Genomic DNA, 17,338 nt, shown 5'->3' with positions numbered 1-17,338 from the left:
GAGCTTTCCTCTGCCCTGTGCTGCCTCTGGGCTGTGCTTGAGGACAACGGGAGGCCGGCAGGTGCTCGGCGTAATTCAGCAGATAAAGGGACCTGCGCTGATGGGGCTGGGAGCTGCGTGAGTGGACAGCAGATCTCACAACTCAGTTACGGATGCCACCTACTGAGCTGTCAGAATGGAATTATGTGAACGGCACAGGGGGCTCGAATTAGCTGATATACTTAAACATGGGTCAATTACACACGTGAGAGATTCCCCATTCCCTTCTCTATCCTCCAGTGCTGGGCAAGTACGGAAGGTGGCCGTATTCACTAGAGGAAGAAATAAACGCACGATAAACCCACCATCTTTCGTCGGTGTGTTAGATTTAATGTTTCTGGGTGTTCATTTCCTCAAGCTGCAAAAAGGAGGAACTACTCTGAACTCACAGGGTTTTGTGAAGATCAGTAAGAAAACAAACGAAGGGGCTCTGTAAATGGTAAAATGCTAAACCATAGAAGGTATTGATATAATTGTTTATGCCTTTTTAAATATGAATCTTATGTCCACAGAATTTGTGAGCTTCCTTCCCAAACGGTCTTTCCACTAGTCTATGCCCGCTCATTCACTGCCCTCCGTCTGGGCATCTGCTTAGGCCAAAATGCTGGGCATCACCCTGGATTCTTCCTTTTACCTCACCTTCCGTGTCTAGATTTCAAACAAGTCAAGTTCACTTTCCACTCAAAGCACAGCCCACATGAGGCCAGTTTAGATCTAAGCCGCTGTTCTCTCTTGCCTGGACCATTTGATGACTTTCTAACTCTTCTCCTAGCATCCACTTTTCTTTCTCACACTTCATTCTTTCCATATCCTGAGTGATATATTTACAAGTCTACACATGGTGCTTTTTTTTTTTTTTAAGATTTTATCTACTTATTTGACACAGAGAGAGAGAAAGAGAGAGTGAGTGAGCATGAGGGAGAGGCAGAGGGATAAGCAGATTCCTTACTGAGCAGAAAGCCCGATGCAGGGCTTGATCCCAGGACTCTGAGATCATGACCTAAGCTGAAGGCAGATGCCTAACCAACTGAGCCACCCAGGCGCCCTAAGTATGCATGGCAATCCTTTGCACAAGCCTTCCTAGGTTTCCTCTTTCCACTTAAAATAAAAGCCAAATGCCTTACCTTGCAAACAGGGCAACAAAGTTGCCCGACTCTTAAGCCCTTAGCATGGCATACCCTGGGGATGAGGCCTGCAGGTTATGTGGGGTGACCCCTGAATCCTAGTGATCCCCTAGTGACCACTCATCAGTTGCCAGCAGAGTCCTCTGTGACCTGAGCTACCAGCCTGCTCCCCACCAGTTCCCTTCTTGCTGCTCCCCTCACCACACTACAGACAGACAAACCGGCCTTCCTTTGCCCCTCACCCTGGCAAGCACAGTCCAGAATCACAGCCTCTGCATTTGCTGCCACTGCTTCTCCAGGAACACTTCTTACAAGATCTCACCTTAGCTTATTGGCCTGTGTGTATGTTCTCCATCTACCCATCCACAGGGACAGGGTTCCATGGGGGCAGGAGGTATTCTCCTGGTGCCTAGACACAGAGCCTGGCACACAGTAGCCGCAATCAATATTTGTCAAATGAATGACAAGCTGGTTGATTACCCTCATTGCAGAGACTCCTCTGCTCTTTATTTTGCCTGCCTATGAATGCCAGTGCATTCCCAAAGCTAGAAATGGGTGAACACAGATGAGGTCAGCCACCTTCTCATTTATATAAAATGTGAGCCTTTTCATTTATATAAAAAGAAACTCCACGTGCAAATTTATCATACTGCATGACTAGAGCTGTTCGATGTGCATTTGCTTAACACCTTCACTAGGCTAAGTTCAACAGGGCAAATAAAGAGCTTCAACCATTCAGTGGGGCAGGTGGCAATGGAAGCAGAATTTCGACCGATAGTATCAGGTGGTCAGATGGAGGGCACTGAGTCCTACTTGGTGAAACATGACGACGACGGTAGGCAGGGTTGACTCCTGAAGGACGTCCATGTCCTCATCCCCAGAATCCATTTTATCTTACTTTTCATTACAAGGGGGAATTAAGATTGTAAATGAAATTAAGGTTGCTCATCAGCTCACCTTAAACTAAGATTAGTCTGGATTACCTGGGCAGGTGCGGTACACTCATAGAAGACCTTACAAATGAAGAGGAAGGCAGAAGAGACAAGTCAGAGATGTGTTATGCTAAAGGACTCGTCCCACTGTCACGGGCTTTCAGATAAAGGGACCAGAAGCCAAGGAATGGGTGTAGCCTCTTAGAAATTCAAAAAACAAAGACGAGGACTCTCCTTTAGAGACTCCAGAAGAACACAGCCCTGCCAACACCTTGGTTTTAGCCCATGGGAGCCATGTCAGACTTTTGACCTACAGAAAAATTAGGTGATATATTCATGTTCTTTATAGTCATGAAACTTGTGATAACTTGTTATAGCACCCAGAGGAAACTGATACACAGAAGAAGAGGTGAACTTTCTGATGTCACCTGTGGTAGGAACAGACAGGCTCCTCTAAGATCTATCCTGCCCAGGCCAATGCCTCTCTTGGGGAGACATTTCTTCCAGGTATCCCTTAACCAAGGTTCTCTTGAATCTCAAAGTCAGGATGCTTACCCAGTGCCTGTGACCGCTTTGCCAGGGAAGGCTTGTCATAGATGAGGATGACAGACAAGTTGGCTTTGAGATGTCCCATGCCCAAAGCAGCCAGGTGCACTTACAACGTCATGGCCAGCCTTTCCCATCCCTTGTCTCTGGGGCTGCAGCCACATGCCTGAGCCAGTTGTGGCTACGCGGCCTTCCCACCTAAGGCCCCTAGTGAGGGAGAGAGCAGGGCCTGGGAAGGTGTCAACCGCTAATGAATGATACTTGCCTCCAAAATTAATAAGCCTTCTCGTTCTTAGGAAAATGCACTCAACTGGAGTCTCCAGGATGACTAATTGACAGAACTGGCTAAATTAATCAAAAATGGAAATGAGGTTGGGGAAAGGGGGAAGGAATTCTATTTTTACTCTGTGGCTTGGATCTTGGCTGCTCTTCTGTTAATGGCTGCTAAGCTTGCATGGGGTAGACACTGGGTTGGGGTGAGGGGAGGGTTGGTTTTAGTGAATTCTACTCCTTACAGCAAGTCTCTGGCTTTTCTCCAGGAGGGAGTGGTGTCTGTGTGTTTGTAATCCTGTCATCAGGCAAAAGCATTTTAATAAAGGGCCTTGTTTTTTTCACCTCACCGCCCCTAAAATAAACAGTTAATTATGTCCCTGATCAATAGTGAACCCCTTTTGGAAGCTGTGTCAAACCTCAGAGGTTTTAAGATTCATTGCGGCTGCATTTTCACTGATGTCTTTGGGCACATTCCATCAGAGACCGGGGGAATGAACCATAGCTTTATTAAGGGATCTAGTGGTCTAGAGAAGTGGGACTTGGCAGTTGTTTGTAGATGAGGGTGAAGAATGAGACAGTGGATTTCATGTTCCCTGCAAGGGCAGAGTTAGTCCTGCAGTTGGAAATTACCGGGCTGGGGGATCCAGCTGATGGGGATTATATGAAATGGAGCCCTGTGAAATAACCCTTCTGGATGTTAGCAAAAGGTCACTCTCCTTCGCTACCTACCAAAGAGCCAGGAAAAGAATCGATTCTTCTCTTGGAAGAAGACAGACCTGGGTTCAACTGTTGGTTTCTTCCTTGTGATTTGGGGCGCATGTCCTCACCTCTCTGTGCCTCATCTGGAAATAGCAGTTACCAGAACCAGTCTTCACGGGTTGTCATGAGGCTTAAACCAAATACAGGAGAGCCGTCCCCTCTACTATACACACTTCTGGAGGAAAATGGATTTTCAGATCTGGATTTTTAGGTTGGGTATCAAACTGTATTCCATCCACAACAGAATCAGGCTGTTCTTCTAATGACTACACTGTTCACTAGAACAACTCAGACTTGATGGCCTCTAGAGCTCCTATCTTTCCCCCATGACATGAAAAAGTCTGATCACCTTCACACCAGCCCCCTGACCGCAGACGGAAGTGCCCTGCGGGGTTGGTGCTGACTGTCCCTAGCCAGGAAGCCTGCCTTGGTTTCCTCTGGATGAGGGAGTATCGGGGGTCCCATCTTGACTCTATGCAGCAGACTCACCGGTATGCCGGGAAGGGAAGGGCGTTCTGGGCCTCCCATCACTGTTGCCCACAGCTGCCTGGCCCCTCACCCTGACCTTCTCTCCTCTCTTGGCTTACACCCCACTGTTCCCTACCTCTCTCTCCCCCAGCTCGAGTTTTCCTCTTACCTCTCTGGCGGCTCCTACTCAGCCTCCTGTCAAAACCACCCACTCTTCCCTGACCCTTAGGTGAATGTTGCTGAGCCCTAGGCCTCTGTCCAGGACTGTCCGCTCCTCTCCACTGACACCCTCTCCCCTAAGCCACTTCACCCCCTCCTATGCTTTTCTATATCCCAGCAGCTCATGACTCCTAAATTCTTTCTTCAGCCTGCACCTCCCTCCTAACGTCCACACTCAGGTGTCCATGTGTTGCAGACTTCCTGACACGGGGTGGGGGGGGGGCGGGTTGGGGGGGGTAGAGACACCTCAATCTGGTGCCACCCAGAGACAATGCCTGGTCATTCCACATCAACCTGCTCCTGCCTCAGTCTCCTCATCCGACTGTATGTCCCCACTATGCCCTCTGTCGCTCCAGACCAAAACCCATGAGTTATCTGAGATTCCTCCGTTTCTAGACCTCTCCACCGCCGGCCTCTCAGTGGTTCCGCGGAGCTCTGCCTCCTCAGGAGATTCTGCCTCTGTGCACTTCCCACCCCTTGTGTGCCCCCGCCCTGGTCAGAGTCCCTATCATTTCTTGTCCCGGCTGAGGGAAGAGCCTGCTCACCAGTCTCTCTGCTCTCAGTCTTGCCTCCCCCTTTGAGATCTCTTTTATGGCTATACGCAGAGTACTGGCCACTTCTTTGCTCAGAACCATGTACTGGCTTCCACCTCACTCTAAACAGAATCCAGGCGCTTTGCCTGGTCTACCAGATGACCTCCTCTGGCCCCCAGCTGCCTTTTCCGCCTCCTCCTCCTCTGCTCCGAGGCTCCGACCACCAGCCCCCCATACTCTGGTCTTTCTTCTATTCTTCCAACACACAAGGTTTTTCCCATGTGAGGGCCTTCATGCTTCAATGTTATCTCTGTCTGCTTTTGACAATTCAAGTCTCAGTTCTAAGGCTTTCCCCACCACCGTAGGCAAATACCTCCACCCAGCAACTCCTTAACCCTGTTTATTTCTGTAGCTTTTGTCACTGGGTGACATGAATACATTCATTCGTACACTGGCATGCCCCCCCTCGCCCCAATTGGCATGTGAGCTCTGTCAAGAAAGGCGTGACTAGGTGTTGAATAAATCATAGCTGGGTAAGTGATTTCTGGTGTCCTGGTTACAGGGTACAGGTCTGGGTCACACTCCAGCTCTGACACTGGGGAGCGTTTCGTGTTCTGCCACAAGAGGAATATTTGGTGGCCATCAGAGTATCATCTCCCCTCTGCGTCATCTGTAAAATGTGACTTGTGATGGTATGCCCCTCACAAGGCCATCAGGAGGTCTGAATGAGCTCGCACCTTGGATTACTTCCTGGGCGTCGTAACATGTTCTAGAAGTTAGCTGAGGTAGTGGTCCCAGACATGACTCCATTGACGGCCGTTGCTGCCGCTGCTCCTGTTCTCACTCTTAAAAGACACATGTGGAAGGGAAGCAGGACAGCTCCATCATCCCAACCCTACCTGACACGGGCTCACACAGGCTGGCCATTGTTCTAAGGCTTCACAAGGCTCTCTCCTGGCAGCCCCACAAGGTCTACCCAGAAGGTATGCATTCCCACATACCTTTTTTATAGATGGTCCTGTTTTATAGACGAGGAAACCGAGGCAGAGAAGAGATTAAGAAACTTGTTCTGGGTCACCCAGTTGAGCCACAGTGGACACCAGACTGACTTCCCTCCCCGACGCCGACACCGTCTGAGCTCACGCGCTCAGTTTAGTCTGGAAGAAGGGAAGAAAGCCCGGAGCTCACAGGAACGCTGTGGACTGAATGTGTGTCCTCGCTGCCGAATAGACGTGTTGAATCCTCATCCCCAGTGCGATGGGATTTGTAAGTGGGGCTTTGGGGAGGTGACTAGGTCCCGAGTGGAGCCCTCACGAATGGGAACAGTGCCTTTTTAAAACAGAGTCCCTGGAGAGCTCCCTCCCCCCTCCCACCATGTGAGGACACAGCATGGTGACAGCTGTCTATGAACAAGGAGGCAGGTCCCCACCAGACACGGAATCTGCCTGGGCCTTGATCTTGGACTTGCAGCCTCCGGAACGGAGAGACATCTGTGTGGGGCGTTTAAGCGCCCCAGTCTGGAGTCTACCACAGCAGCTTAAAAGGATGAAGACGAGGAACACCCAGCTGGGCTGTGCATGGCCTCGCCCATCCTGGTACCTAAGACAGGTCCTGTCAAAGGGTGTGTGTGGACCGAACCCTAGGTTTCCATTCTGGAGCTCAGCATCCCCGTGGGGCTCTCCTGTTACCACAGACTTCAAATCGGAGAAGTACAAATACGGCCGTGAGGGGAATGTGGAAGACAGGCAGGGTGCCTGTGTCTCAGGATTCTGACCTCACCCCTGCCTGCCAGTCTCCGTCTACACCTACTCTCTTCGCCTTGCTGCGTTCCTGGTGGGTCTGCACCTGCAGCCCGCCTTCACGTCGATCCTAATCACCTCCGTTCACTCCATCTTTAACCACGTCCGCAGGTTGTTGGCAAGTTCAGTCTCTAGGGCCCTTCAGGGGACACCCCGCCCCCTTGTTTCTCCATTTCCATTTGAGATTTCACCTGCCGCTTTTCTTGATCACAGCAAATGAGCCTGGGACCCACACCTGCCGCTGCGGCTTCCAGGGCCATGCTCCTGATGATACTCCGGTCTTCTGTTAGGCGCTGAGTTGTGTCCCTCACTGACCAAATTCTTATGTTGAAGCCCTAACTCCGAATAGGTCAGAGCGTAACTGTATTTGGGCAGAGGGTCTTTAAAGAGGCAATTTACATTCAAATGACATCCCTAGGGTGGGCCCTAATCCAATAGGATTGGTGTCCTTGGAAGAAGGGAGTTTTGGACACAGACCCGTGCCAAGCAAAGAGGTTGTGCAGATACCGGGAGAAGACAGTCATCAGTAAGCCAGGCCTAGAGTAGGCCCTTTCTGCACAGCACTCGGAGGTGAACCCTGTCAGTGCTCTGACATGGGGCTTCTGGTGCCAGAGCTGGAGATGATCAGGTCTGGGTGTTTAAGTCACCCAGTTTGTGGAACGTTGCTGCAGCAAGGCTAGTAAGCAAATACACCCTCTTTCATCTGTCTTTTCCCATCTGCCTGCCTTTCTACCACGGATGTTCTGTGAAGCCCTATAGTGACCGGCACTACATGAAGCATTGAGAATTCAGTGGTTGGTGAGATACGGTCCCTGCCCTCATGGAGATTACATCCTAGTTGGGACAGAAAAGGAAAAGCAAACATCTAGAGATGGATGCTATGAAAAAATAAAGAAATAAAACAGGGTAATGAGATATAAATAGGGTGTAAATGAGGTAAAAAGGGAATCTTCCCTGAGGAGGTCAGATTTTCCCAGACCTAAAAAAAATAAGAACAGTCCAGACAAGAAGGAACATGCTGGAAGAGCATTCCAGGCAGAGGAATAGCCTGTGCAAAGGTCCTGAGGTGTGTTAGAAGTTCAGGAAGAAGGCCTGTGTGGCCAGACTATGGGGAGCTGACGTTGGAGAGGTGGGCAGGGACCAGATTTATGCAGTGTACTGGGAAGGAGTTCAGATGTCATTTCTCTTTCATTTCCTAGGTTGTCACTGGTCCCATCTGGCCAGTTTCTCCACTCACCTGCCAACAGTCATGAATTGAGAAGGAAAAGCATGGTTCAGCCCAGCCAAGGGCTGCTGCCATCCGCACCCTATTGTTTCAGGCATTAAAATCTCAAACAGCAAACGCAACCCTTGTCGCTACCGCCAGAAGGGAAAGTAGGGAGATGAGGGAGCGAAGCATCCCTTCCAACCCCTGCTGAGTATGCAGAGTGAGGGACATATGGAAATTAATATATGCAGCTCTGATCACACGGATCTCCTCGGTATTTTGATTAAACGCCGACGGTTATTAAATACTCTCCTTCTCAGAGCTCATCTCCAAAAGCCAACGTTGCTTTTCATTTTGAACTCTGATGAACTGTCTCAATTCCGTTCACACACCTTGGCTGAGCCATCGTCGGCTGGCGTTTGAGGAGGATGGAGAAAATCAATATGAAATGTCAGGCGAGAGGTCAGACTGAGCTCGTTTTCCCAGCTGGCGGGAGCCGGGGCCGCCGCTGCAGCTGAACAAAAGGGGGTGTGCACTGAAGAAGGTCGGCACTTCGGACGAGTCAGGAAAATGAATTTTCTTCGCTTCTTAATTAGATTAGGAGGCTGGCGGCTGGCAGCTCAGAGCCCTGCGGCTGTCAGTGTCGGGGTGGAGTGTGGCGAGGCAGGGCTGCGGCACAGGCCCACGGCCCGCTAGCTAGCTCCCGCGCCCCCCTGGGGACTATCCCCGGGCTCTGCCTCTCTAGGGCTGGGTGACCCAGGCTGCAGGGAGCAGCCTGTGGCTGAGCAGGCCTCCTGATTCCATGGGCCCAGGGAACTCTTCCCTGTTCCTTTGCAGGGGGCTTCTCAGGGGTCAGGTCACAGCTCGGCGGTTACTGCCTGGGATGTACGCTCCTTGTCTCATTCCCTCCTAGCACCACGGTTCTCTCTTTCATGCTACTTTTTAATAGCTGCAATGTCCTGTTTGTTATTCCCTGATGAACGAGTCTTTCTTCCTTCGTGTGAAGGTTAATTTTATGTATCAACCTGAGCCCTGCGGTGCCCAGATATTTGGTCAAGCATTATTCTAGGTGAAAGTGGTTTTTTTTTTTTTTTAAGATTTTATTTATTTATTTGACAGAGAGAGATCACAAGCAGGCAGAGAGGCAGGCAGAGAGAGAGAGAAGGAAGCAGGCTCCCGGCTGAACAGAGAGCCCGATGCGGGGCTTGATCCCAGGACCCTGCGATCATGACCTGAGCCAAAAGCACCGGTTTAACCCACTGAGCCACCCAGGCGCCCCTGAAAGTGGTTTTGGATGGCTTCTATGTTCAAATTGAAAGACCGAGTAAAGCAGATCATCCTCCCTAATGTGGGTGGGTCTCATCCAATCAGCTGAAGGTCTGAACAGAACAAAAAAGCTGATGGCCCTCCCCAAAGAAGAGTGAATTCTTTTTAAGAGGTGATGTGGGGGGTTTAAGGGGTAGGGAAGGAAAAAATGAAACAAGATGGGATCAGGAGGGAGACAAACCATAAGAAACTCTTAATCTCACAAAACAAACTGAGGGTTGCTGGGGGAGGGGGCGTGGAGAGAGGGGGTAGGGGAGGGGAGGGTTGGGTTATGTTATGGACATTGGGGAGGGTATGTGCTATGGTGAGTGCTGTGAAGTGTGTAAGCCTGACGATTCACAGACCTGTACCCTTAAGACTAATAATACATTATATGTTAATAAAAAAAATAAATTAAAAAAAAAAGAAAGAGGGAATTCTTCTGCCTGACTCCTTTGAGCTGGAGCATTTCTTTATTCCTGGCTTTGCACCTGAACTAAAAATACTGGTTCTTCCTGGGTCATGGGCCTGCTGGCCTTTGAACTAAAACCATACCATCAGCCCTCCTGGGTCTTGGGTCCTTGGACTTGGGTCCTTGGACTTGGACTAGAAATATACCACTGTTTCCTGTGGGTCTCCTGCTGTACCACTGTGGATCTTGGGACATGTCAGCCTCTAGTTTCATGAGCCAAATACTTCTAATAAATCTCTCTCTTATATGCACACACACATATGTATCTACGAGATATCTATCTACCTACCTAGTCTACCTACCTACCTACTTATCCACCTCCTATTGGTTCTGTTTGTCTGCAGAACTCTCACTAACAAAGACAGGAAGCTCTAAGAGGGAGAAAACCAGGTATGGTTTCACTCACATTGGGTCTCCAGTCTCGTAAAGTACCTGATGTATATAGTAGGTGCTCAATAAAAACTACTTAAACAGATGACTAATGGGGCTTCATATATCTGCTGGAAAAAGGGTTGAGGCTTTCGTGCTGTGCCCCAGCTGCAGGCCTGGAACAGGGGGATTTAGGTCGTCTGTGCTCCTTCCTGCCTCTTGCGTGCCTGGCAGATGCCAGCATCTCACACACGTGATGACATCTACTTCTCATGAACCACCAGCCCGAGGAGGCTGTCTTGATGATTTTTACTTTCAAATGAGGAACATGGGGCTCAGAAGAATTAAATAACTTGCCCGAGGTCACCTAGTAATTGAATGTCAGAGTGGAGTTCTGATTCCAAAGCTTCTGCTCAAAACCTTTCTAGCTCTGGCAGCTTCTAAGGCCTTGTCCTTCTCCCACACTTAAGGGTTCAGGATTCATCCCACCTCCTCAATGTCTGAGTCTGACTCCTAAGTCCAGGCTCGTGTCTGCCACACTGGGTCGTGAGGACCCTGGGCCCCTCGTGCCATGTCCCACATCCACTCTGGGTCAGCAGCCCAGGAGCTGGATCTGCCTTCACTCACCAGAGAGGTCAGCCCCCCGAGGTAGCTCATGTAGCTCATGTCACCCCACACAGAGCACGTCCCCCACTGAATCCCAACTCTTCAATGTGCCCCAGTGTGGCTTCTCCATGGTCCCCATTCCACACGCTGTTTCTATCACCCTCAGGCATTAATGCCTTTACTGAGTAAGTATTTACTGAGCACCTACTTATGCGCCAGGCGTTGGCAATGTGATGTGAGTAAAAACAGATTTAGTTCTTAACCTCAGAGGGGCGGTGTCTAGAAGGGGAGAACAATGAACAACCAGTATCCATGCACCACAAATGCCAACCTCTGATACTGTTTATGTCACCGATGGTTATTTTTTTAAAAAGGTTCCTTTCCCTCTTCCCTTCCTTCTGATTTCCATAGCCACCACCCTTACGTAGGGTATGAATTGCCTCTGTATTGAGATGAGTGCAAAATGTTCTACTTGTCCTACCTTTCTTCCCACCACCACTGTGTTCATCTTCCATAAAACATAAATTCTGTCACTCTGTTCTCCAGCCAAATGATCTCAACTCACTCTCCACATACTAGGGACTGTGTTTCTCAACCTGGGCCGCACGGACATATCTGAGGGGGAGGAAGATACGGGGATGCACCAGGCAGTTCAGAAAGCCACAGGCTGTACACTGCATTTTTGGGAAACATCCATTTTGCTTGAAATCTGGGGGTGGGGGAGAAATGTAATTATTAAACTGAAAATCAACATTCTATGGGAGTAAAATGCACCATTCCTGTGAAATTTCAGGATAGAAAAATAAGACTTCAGAGTAGGTCTGTGGTGGTCGGCACCTCCCCCAGGGACTCTGGCCTCGTCTGTTCTGTCTGTGCAGGTGGGCCGGGCCACCCAGGGCCTGCGGGAGAGGTTGGACTGCTGCTGGAGGCCCTTCCTGCCCTGTGGCCAGGCTCACGGCCTGACCCGCGAACTGTGCGACTCGGGGGAAATGCTTAAGAAGCACTGGCTGCCACAGGAGCCAGACTCTGAGTGTGGGGTCCATACTCAATGCGTAAATGAACAAATGCATGAATGAATGAATACATGAAGTCATACGCATTTAACTTTGATCTTCAAGGACCAACCTGATATGAACCATCACCCGTCTTTTATCTCTTTTTTTGATATTCGTTCCCCCAAACTTGATTCTATATAAAGGTTCCATGTAACTTCCTAACTTCAGGCTTTTGCCTATGCTGTGTGCACCACCCCGCACCGCCCCCCGCTTCCCACCTAACCAGATCCTATGTGTGTTCAGAAGGACTACTCAGCCTCTGCTTTCCTTGTGACATCTGTCACAAGGGTCCCACCTCCGCGGAACAGCCCAACCCCTGTCTCCACCACTCATTTGAGTGTTAAAACTGCGCCTGAAATGTTGCCTCGGTCCATCTCTGGTCATGAGCCAAATTTCATGTGCACCAAATGCAGGAGATGACTTAGCTTTGCAGTGGACCCCTCGGAGTTCTCAATAGTAAAAGACACATCACAGATATAAGAAAATCATGCTGAAGGACTGATAAGGGATTTTAGTCTAGATATGTTGTTCTCAACCAGGAGCAATTTTCTCCCCCCTCCGCAGTATTTCACGACATCAGCAGATCATTTTGGTTGTCCCAACTTGCTTTGGCCACTCACAACCAATGGGGAGAAGGCCAGAGATGCTAAACATTATACAAAGGACAACACCCTTCTCCGAAGAACTACGTGCCCCAGACTCAATAGTGCTGCCGTTAGAAATCCCTGTCTACATGATAGTATCCTCCTAACTTGTCTCCTTGTCTCTCTTTTCTCCCTCGTAGAGGCCAGCCCCTGACTGGGAGAAATCCTGATCTCATTACCCCCTTGGTTACTTCAGTGGCTGTTCACTGGGTTGGAGAAAACATTCAAGCTCTTCGAGATGGCCATACGCTCGGGCCCCTGCATCCCTCCTGAGCTCCAACTCACTTTCTTCTCCAAGTCCTTCCCTACATACCAGCCTTCTCACTCACCCTGCAGTCCAGCAAACGTTCTGATCTTTTGTGCCTCAGCACCTTTGCCCGTGCTCATCCCTCTGCCTTGACTATGTTTCCTCTTGCCAGCTTAGGTAAGTTAAGTCCTGCTCAAAGATCAGTGCCATCCCCCGCAGGAACACATACTTATTAATCATCTCTCATGTGCCAGGCCCTGGTTTAGGTGCTGGGGAGACAGCTATGTAGAAGATAGAATAGGTCCAAAGAGCTAACCGTCTAGAAAGGCGCTCTCCAATAGAACTTCCCACCGTGATGGCAATGTCCTACACTGTTAATAATATGATAACCACGTGCCACATGTGGCTACCGAGCACTTGGAATGTAGATAATCTGAACTGAAATCTGCTTTAAGCATAGAATACACAACTGTTAATCGTTCCTCTAGGCCCCACGGCAAACTCATGTGATGGAAGTTACTGTTTTACCTGTTTTGGTGATGAGAAAACAGGCTCAGAAAGGTTAGGGACAGATGGACAAAGTCAGGCGGCTCAGAAGGGATGAAGCCTGGCTATGACCTGGGTCTGTGTGGCTCAGAATCTATAGTCTACACACTACCACAGTCTACACACCACCACAGTCTACACACCAGCTCCCCTGTGCGATACTTCTCATGCCCAAAGAGCAAGGAAAAATGATGAAAATGACACAGATATTCACCCTTGTCCTGGCCATACACCGACTCAGGCATCCTATCACTCATGTCAGGGAGTGAATCTGGAAACTGGGACAATGGGAGAGAAAGTCTTCCTTTCTCGGTCTCCACAGCCAAAGGTATAGGCTAAAAAGCAGAAGGTGATGGGGGAACGAAAAGAGCTCTGGTCCCCTCTGAGCATCGTGGCAGCTTCATGTTACTTAGCCTGACACTAGACATGGATTATCACTGCCTGCAGGCACTTCTTCTCTGGGAGCACTTTCTTTTCTAGAAAGTTCCAGGACCAAAGCCTGTCCACCACAATACTTACTGTTGGTGCCAGTACACTTCACCTGCTCACAGGGGTCTTAGAGCCTTTGGTTTCTAAGTACTCAGTCCCCACTAGTTTGGAGCTACTTCTCTCCAACAGGGCCTTGAAACCCTGCATGACCATGAGCTTTGAGTCTGGCTGCTTGTTTAACCCATCCCCTTTCTCTGAAGCTCTTCCCCGGTGCCCACTAGACCTCTAGAGTAGAGTTCTGGCTCCCAAAGCCACACCCTCTTCAGGAAGGCACTAACCCCTTCCCACGGGTATTATTCTTTTTTTCTTTTTTAATTGATACACTCGAAATATGACATTGTGTTAGTTTCAGGCATACGACGTAAGGGTTTGATGTATGTATACATCACCAAATAATCACCAATAAGCCTAGTTAACATTCATCACGGCAGAGAGTTACGAATTCTTTTTCTGGTGAAGAGAACTTTTAAGATCCACTTTCATAGCAAGTTTTAAATATGCAGTAGACTGTGATTAACCTCGTCACAGCCCCAGCCGCCATTCGTGATTGCCTGCCTACTCTCAGCCTCTCACATTGTCCAGGGACCCTCTTGACTGTGAAGGTCTGTGCAGAAGCCACCAGCCCCTGACCAGGACACGCTCCTCCCCCTGGCCCCCACCCCAGCCTATCGCACCGATCCCTAAACCGGTCTCCCTTCAGGGGACTCCTCAAGCTCATTCTCCCCACAGCAGCCAGAGTGATGTTAAAACATAATTTGGATCAGGTCACAGGGCGATGTGACCGGGCTCGTGTCCCATTCACCTGGGGATTCCACAACCTTAAGGGAACGTTGGTGGAATTGAACGCGAAGGGGCACGTGTACCAAAACACCAGATGTGGAGCGGACTCCTGAGTCAGGCCAATGTCCGGACTTGGCCCCCAGAGGCTGTCAGGTGGGGATGGATGGGGATCCGTGTCCTCTAGGCTCTCCCCTCCTCCTCCCACAGGTCTGGGGCCCGCCCACCCGGCGCACCCCATCCGCGGCGCGAGGCTCACTACTCACATTTGCTGTGCCTGTCACACAAGGCCGATGCCCTCATGTCACACAGCCGGATCGTCCCTTTGCTGCTGCTGTACACGAAGCTGTTGCAGTGATGCGGGTGGAACTCGGCCGCTGTGATCACCTCTGTGAGCTCCTCCATGTTGGCCGGCTTAATGTCCACGATATCTGGCACAGGCGGGTCAAGGACGGAACCGGGACAAGCAGGCAGGACCTTAGGGGTGACGCGTAGTAGTACCGCCTGATTTTAGTGTAACCTGTGAGCATTTACCGCTCGCGGGGAATCCGCAGAGGAACCACGCAAGCACCCGGGCAGGACTTCCTGGTCTTGGCAGAGAGGCCTAGGGATGCCCAGGGCTCGGAGGCATCATTAGAACTCCGGTCTCCCTGACCCCTTAGGATATTTCGTCCTCCCCCCAGGGAGAACATGCTCCATCGACCACCAGGCTTATCTGCTCATGCTATCACGCTAACAGGTGCTGAACTTGAACTGCAAAGACTTCCATTTCTCCTCTAACAACAGTGGTCATGAAGCCAGCCCCACCCAGCTAAATAATTCAGTTTACCTGCATCTTTCCCCAGACTCCTGGGCTGACAACTGAGGTCCACAGTAGACTGTGAATCCTCTCCCATGAAATCCCTGAGATCTTTCACAGCACACTGGTGAGAGTAACAGTGGCTGCTACCACTACTTAGTGAGCACTGACTCTTTGTAGGCCCGTTGCTGTGCAAAGCAGATCATGTATTTTAGTTCAGTTAAGCCTCAGAACATCGCGATAACCTGTCCCTTCCTGATCCCGATTTGTCAGGGGTGGAGGGAGGGCCTGCCCCATGTCCCATGGCTGAAGGGATGGCACCAGGATTTCCTCTCAGGAGAAAAACTTGTGCCTTCGAGGAATTACGCACCGTTTCGCTCCCCGAAGATACATGGGACCTCAAGCTTCCAGAAGCTGTGATTTGCTTTAGATCTTGGCTGGGAGTTTTAAGCGCCCCCCCAAAAAGCCCCCAGTTGCATGGTGGGACCGTTTCAGCCTCCCATGGAATATATCTTTGTTTTAGCATCTGTTTTTTTTTCCTTCTTTAGTATTTTCCTTTCTGATCAAGAACTATTATAACTCCATTTTTCAAGACCACATCCCTGTATACGGAAATGAAACATCTGGTCTTTGAATTATGGATGTGACTCCATGGGCACGAGGTCCATCAGGAGGGAAGGGACAGGTCTGTGCCACCCCAGAGCTCGGGGCACCTGCATGCAGGTTGGGTGGGTACCTGGCTGAGGCGCTGAGGACCTGAAACTGCCTGCAAAGGCACGGGGCTCATGACGCGGATGCTGCCATACGGGAAACCTGACCAAAGCGATTCCCACTTTTCCTAGACTTCCCCACTGGTGAGCCCCCTTTGTGATTGCGCCCACACATACATCTCCGGTGGGGATCTGCTCAACACGTGTGCTTCCAATTGGTTTCACTATCGACTCCTTTCGTTCCCTTAGCCTTGTCGAAGCCGTAAGCTTAGAAGTCATGAAACCATGGGCTTAAGGGGCTAGTTACATTTTAAATAATATATGTGAAATAAATGCATATCAATTAAGATAAGAGTGTTGATGTCTGTGCCGGGAGCTCCTCCATCCTGTTTTGGGAAACAGTGCATCGACTGAACAAGCAGTAACATGACACAGACTCTGCTCTTAGGCTAGGATAGAGGCAAACCTTTTCTGCTTTTCATAAAGTTAGGGGCACAGTCCTCTCCTTGGAGCACAGACGAGGTACAAGTAAATGTGCTGGTATCTTCAGTCACACCGGCACGGACACAGTCACCCGTTCCCGCAGGTCTGCTGTGCTCCAGCAGGCAATCTGGCGCCATAAGGGCTCTGTAGTCTGTTGTGCCCTTCTCCCCTTCAATTATCTCTCAGAAGCCCTGTCGGGGCTTTCTAAAATTAGTTCGTGACTCAACTAACACTACGTCTTACTACCATTTCCCCCACCAAGCCCAGATGCAAATATGACTTGGGTCTCCAGAGCAGGTGGGTCCCCTGGATTCACAAAACACTACCTTTCAACTCAATGGCTGCCACGGTTTTAAATCTGATTGCAGTTAGCACTGCTTGCTGGGGCGCAGGAGGCTGGGCCCCGGGAGGCCCTAAGCTGCCTCTCTGATGTTCTCTTCTGCCCTCCCCTCACCCACACCAGGCCCCTGCCCTGGGCTTAGGTGACCACGGCTGGGGGGCTGGGGGATCGGGTGAGCAGAGACTCGCATGTAGCTGCTGACAGATCTCATCGCCCTCTGGAAAGAGCCTCCAGAGCCTAGCACGCCAGGAAGCGTGTTTCTCTTTTCCTAAAATAGGGCACGAAAATCTGGTGTCAGCTTTCTCAACCGCTACCAGGAGAGCTCTAAAAACAAGCCTAACTGGAAGGGATCATTGCTGTGTGGGAGGGGGAGGTGCTACAGCTACTGTTATTTCTTTCTTACCTAAAAATAACGGCCCGAAGTCAGAACGTGTGAAAATGCAGAGCTTAAAGATATCCATGAAAGCAGGAAGGAACGTCCCCCAGCACCCAGAACAGCACCACGGGCATAGGCTCCGGACTCTGCGTAGGGGTCCTTCCTCTGGATCTAGGCTTCCTCCTTCCTGCATTCCCTCCCTCCCTCCCTTCCACCCAAGC

The 17,338-nt window shown here is 50.1% G+C and overlaps 1 protein-coding gene across 14 annotated transcripts in view; it reads right to left on the bottom strand.

Annotated features, from left to right (window-relative positions):
- The window catches only part of PPP2R2B (protein phosphatase 2 regulatory subunit Bbeta), a 453,582-nt gene that overhangs the window by 35,214 nt on the left and 401,030 nt on the right, over nt 1-17,338 (bottom strand). For all 14 annotated transcript variants that reach the window (XM_032336262.1, XM_032336268.1, XM_032336261.1 and 11 more), the window contains one exon: nt 14,676-14,840. In XM_032336262.1, the coding sequence (XP_032192153.1) occupies nt 14,676-14,840 (165 nt within the window). The remainder of the gene's footprint in view (nt 1-14,675; nt 14,841-17,338) is intronic.

This window comes from Mustela erminea, chromosome 3 (assembly GCF_009829155.1).
Source record: "Mustela erminea isolate mMusErm1 chromosome 3, mMusErm1.Pri, whole genome shotgun sequence".
Lineage (NCBI taxonomy): Eukaryota > Metazoa > Chordata > Mammalia > Carnivora > Mustelidae > Mustela > Mustela erminea.
This window is presented reverse-complemented; position numbering and strand designations above follow the sequence as displayed.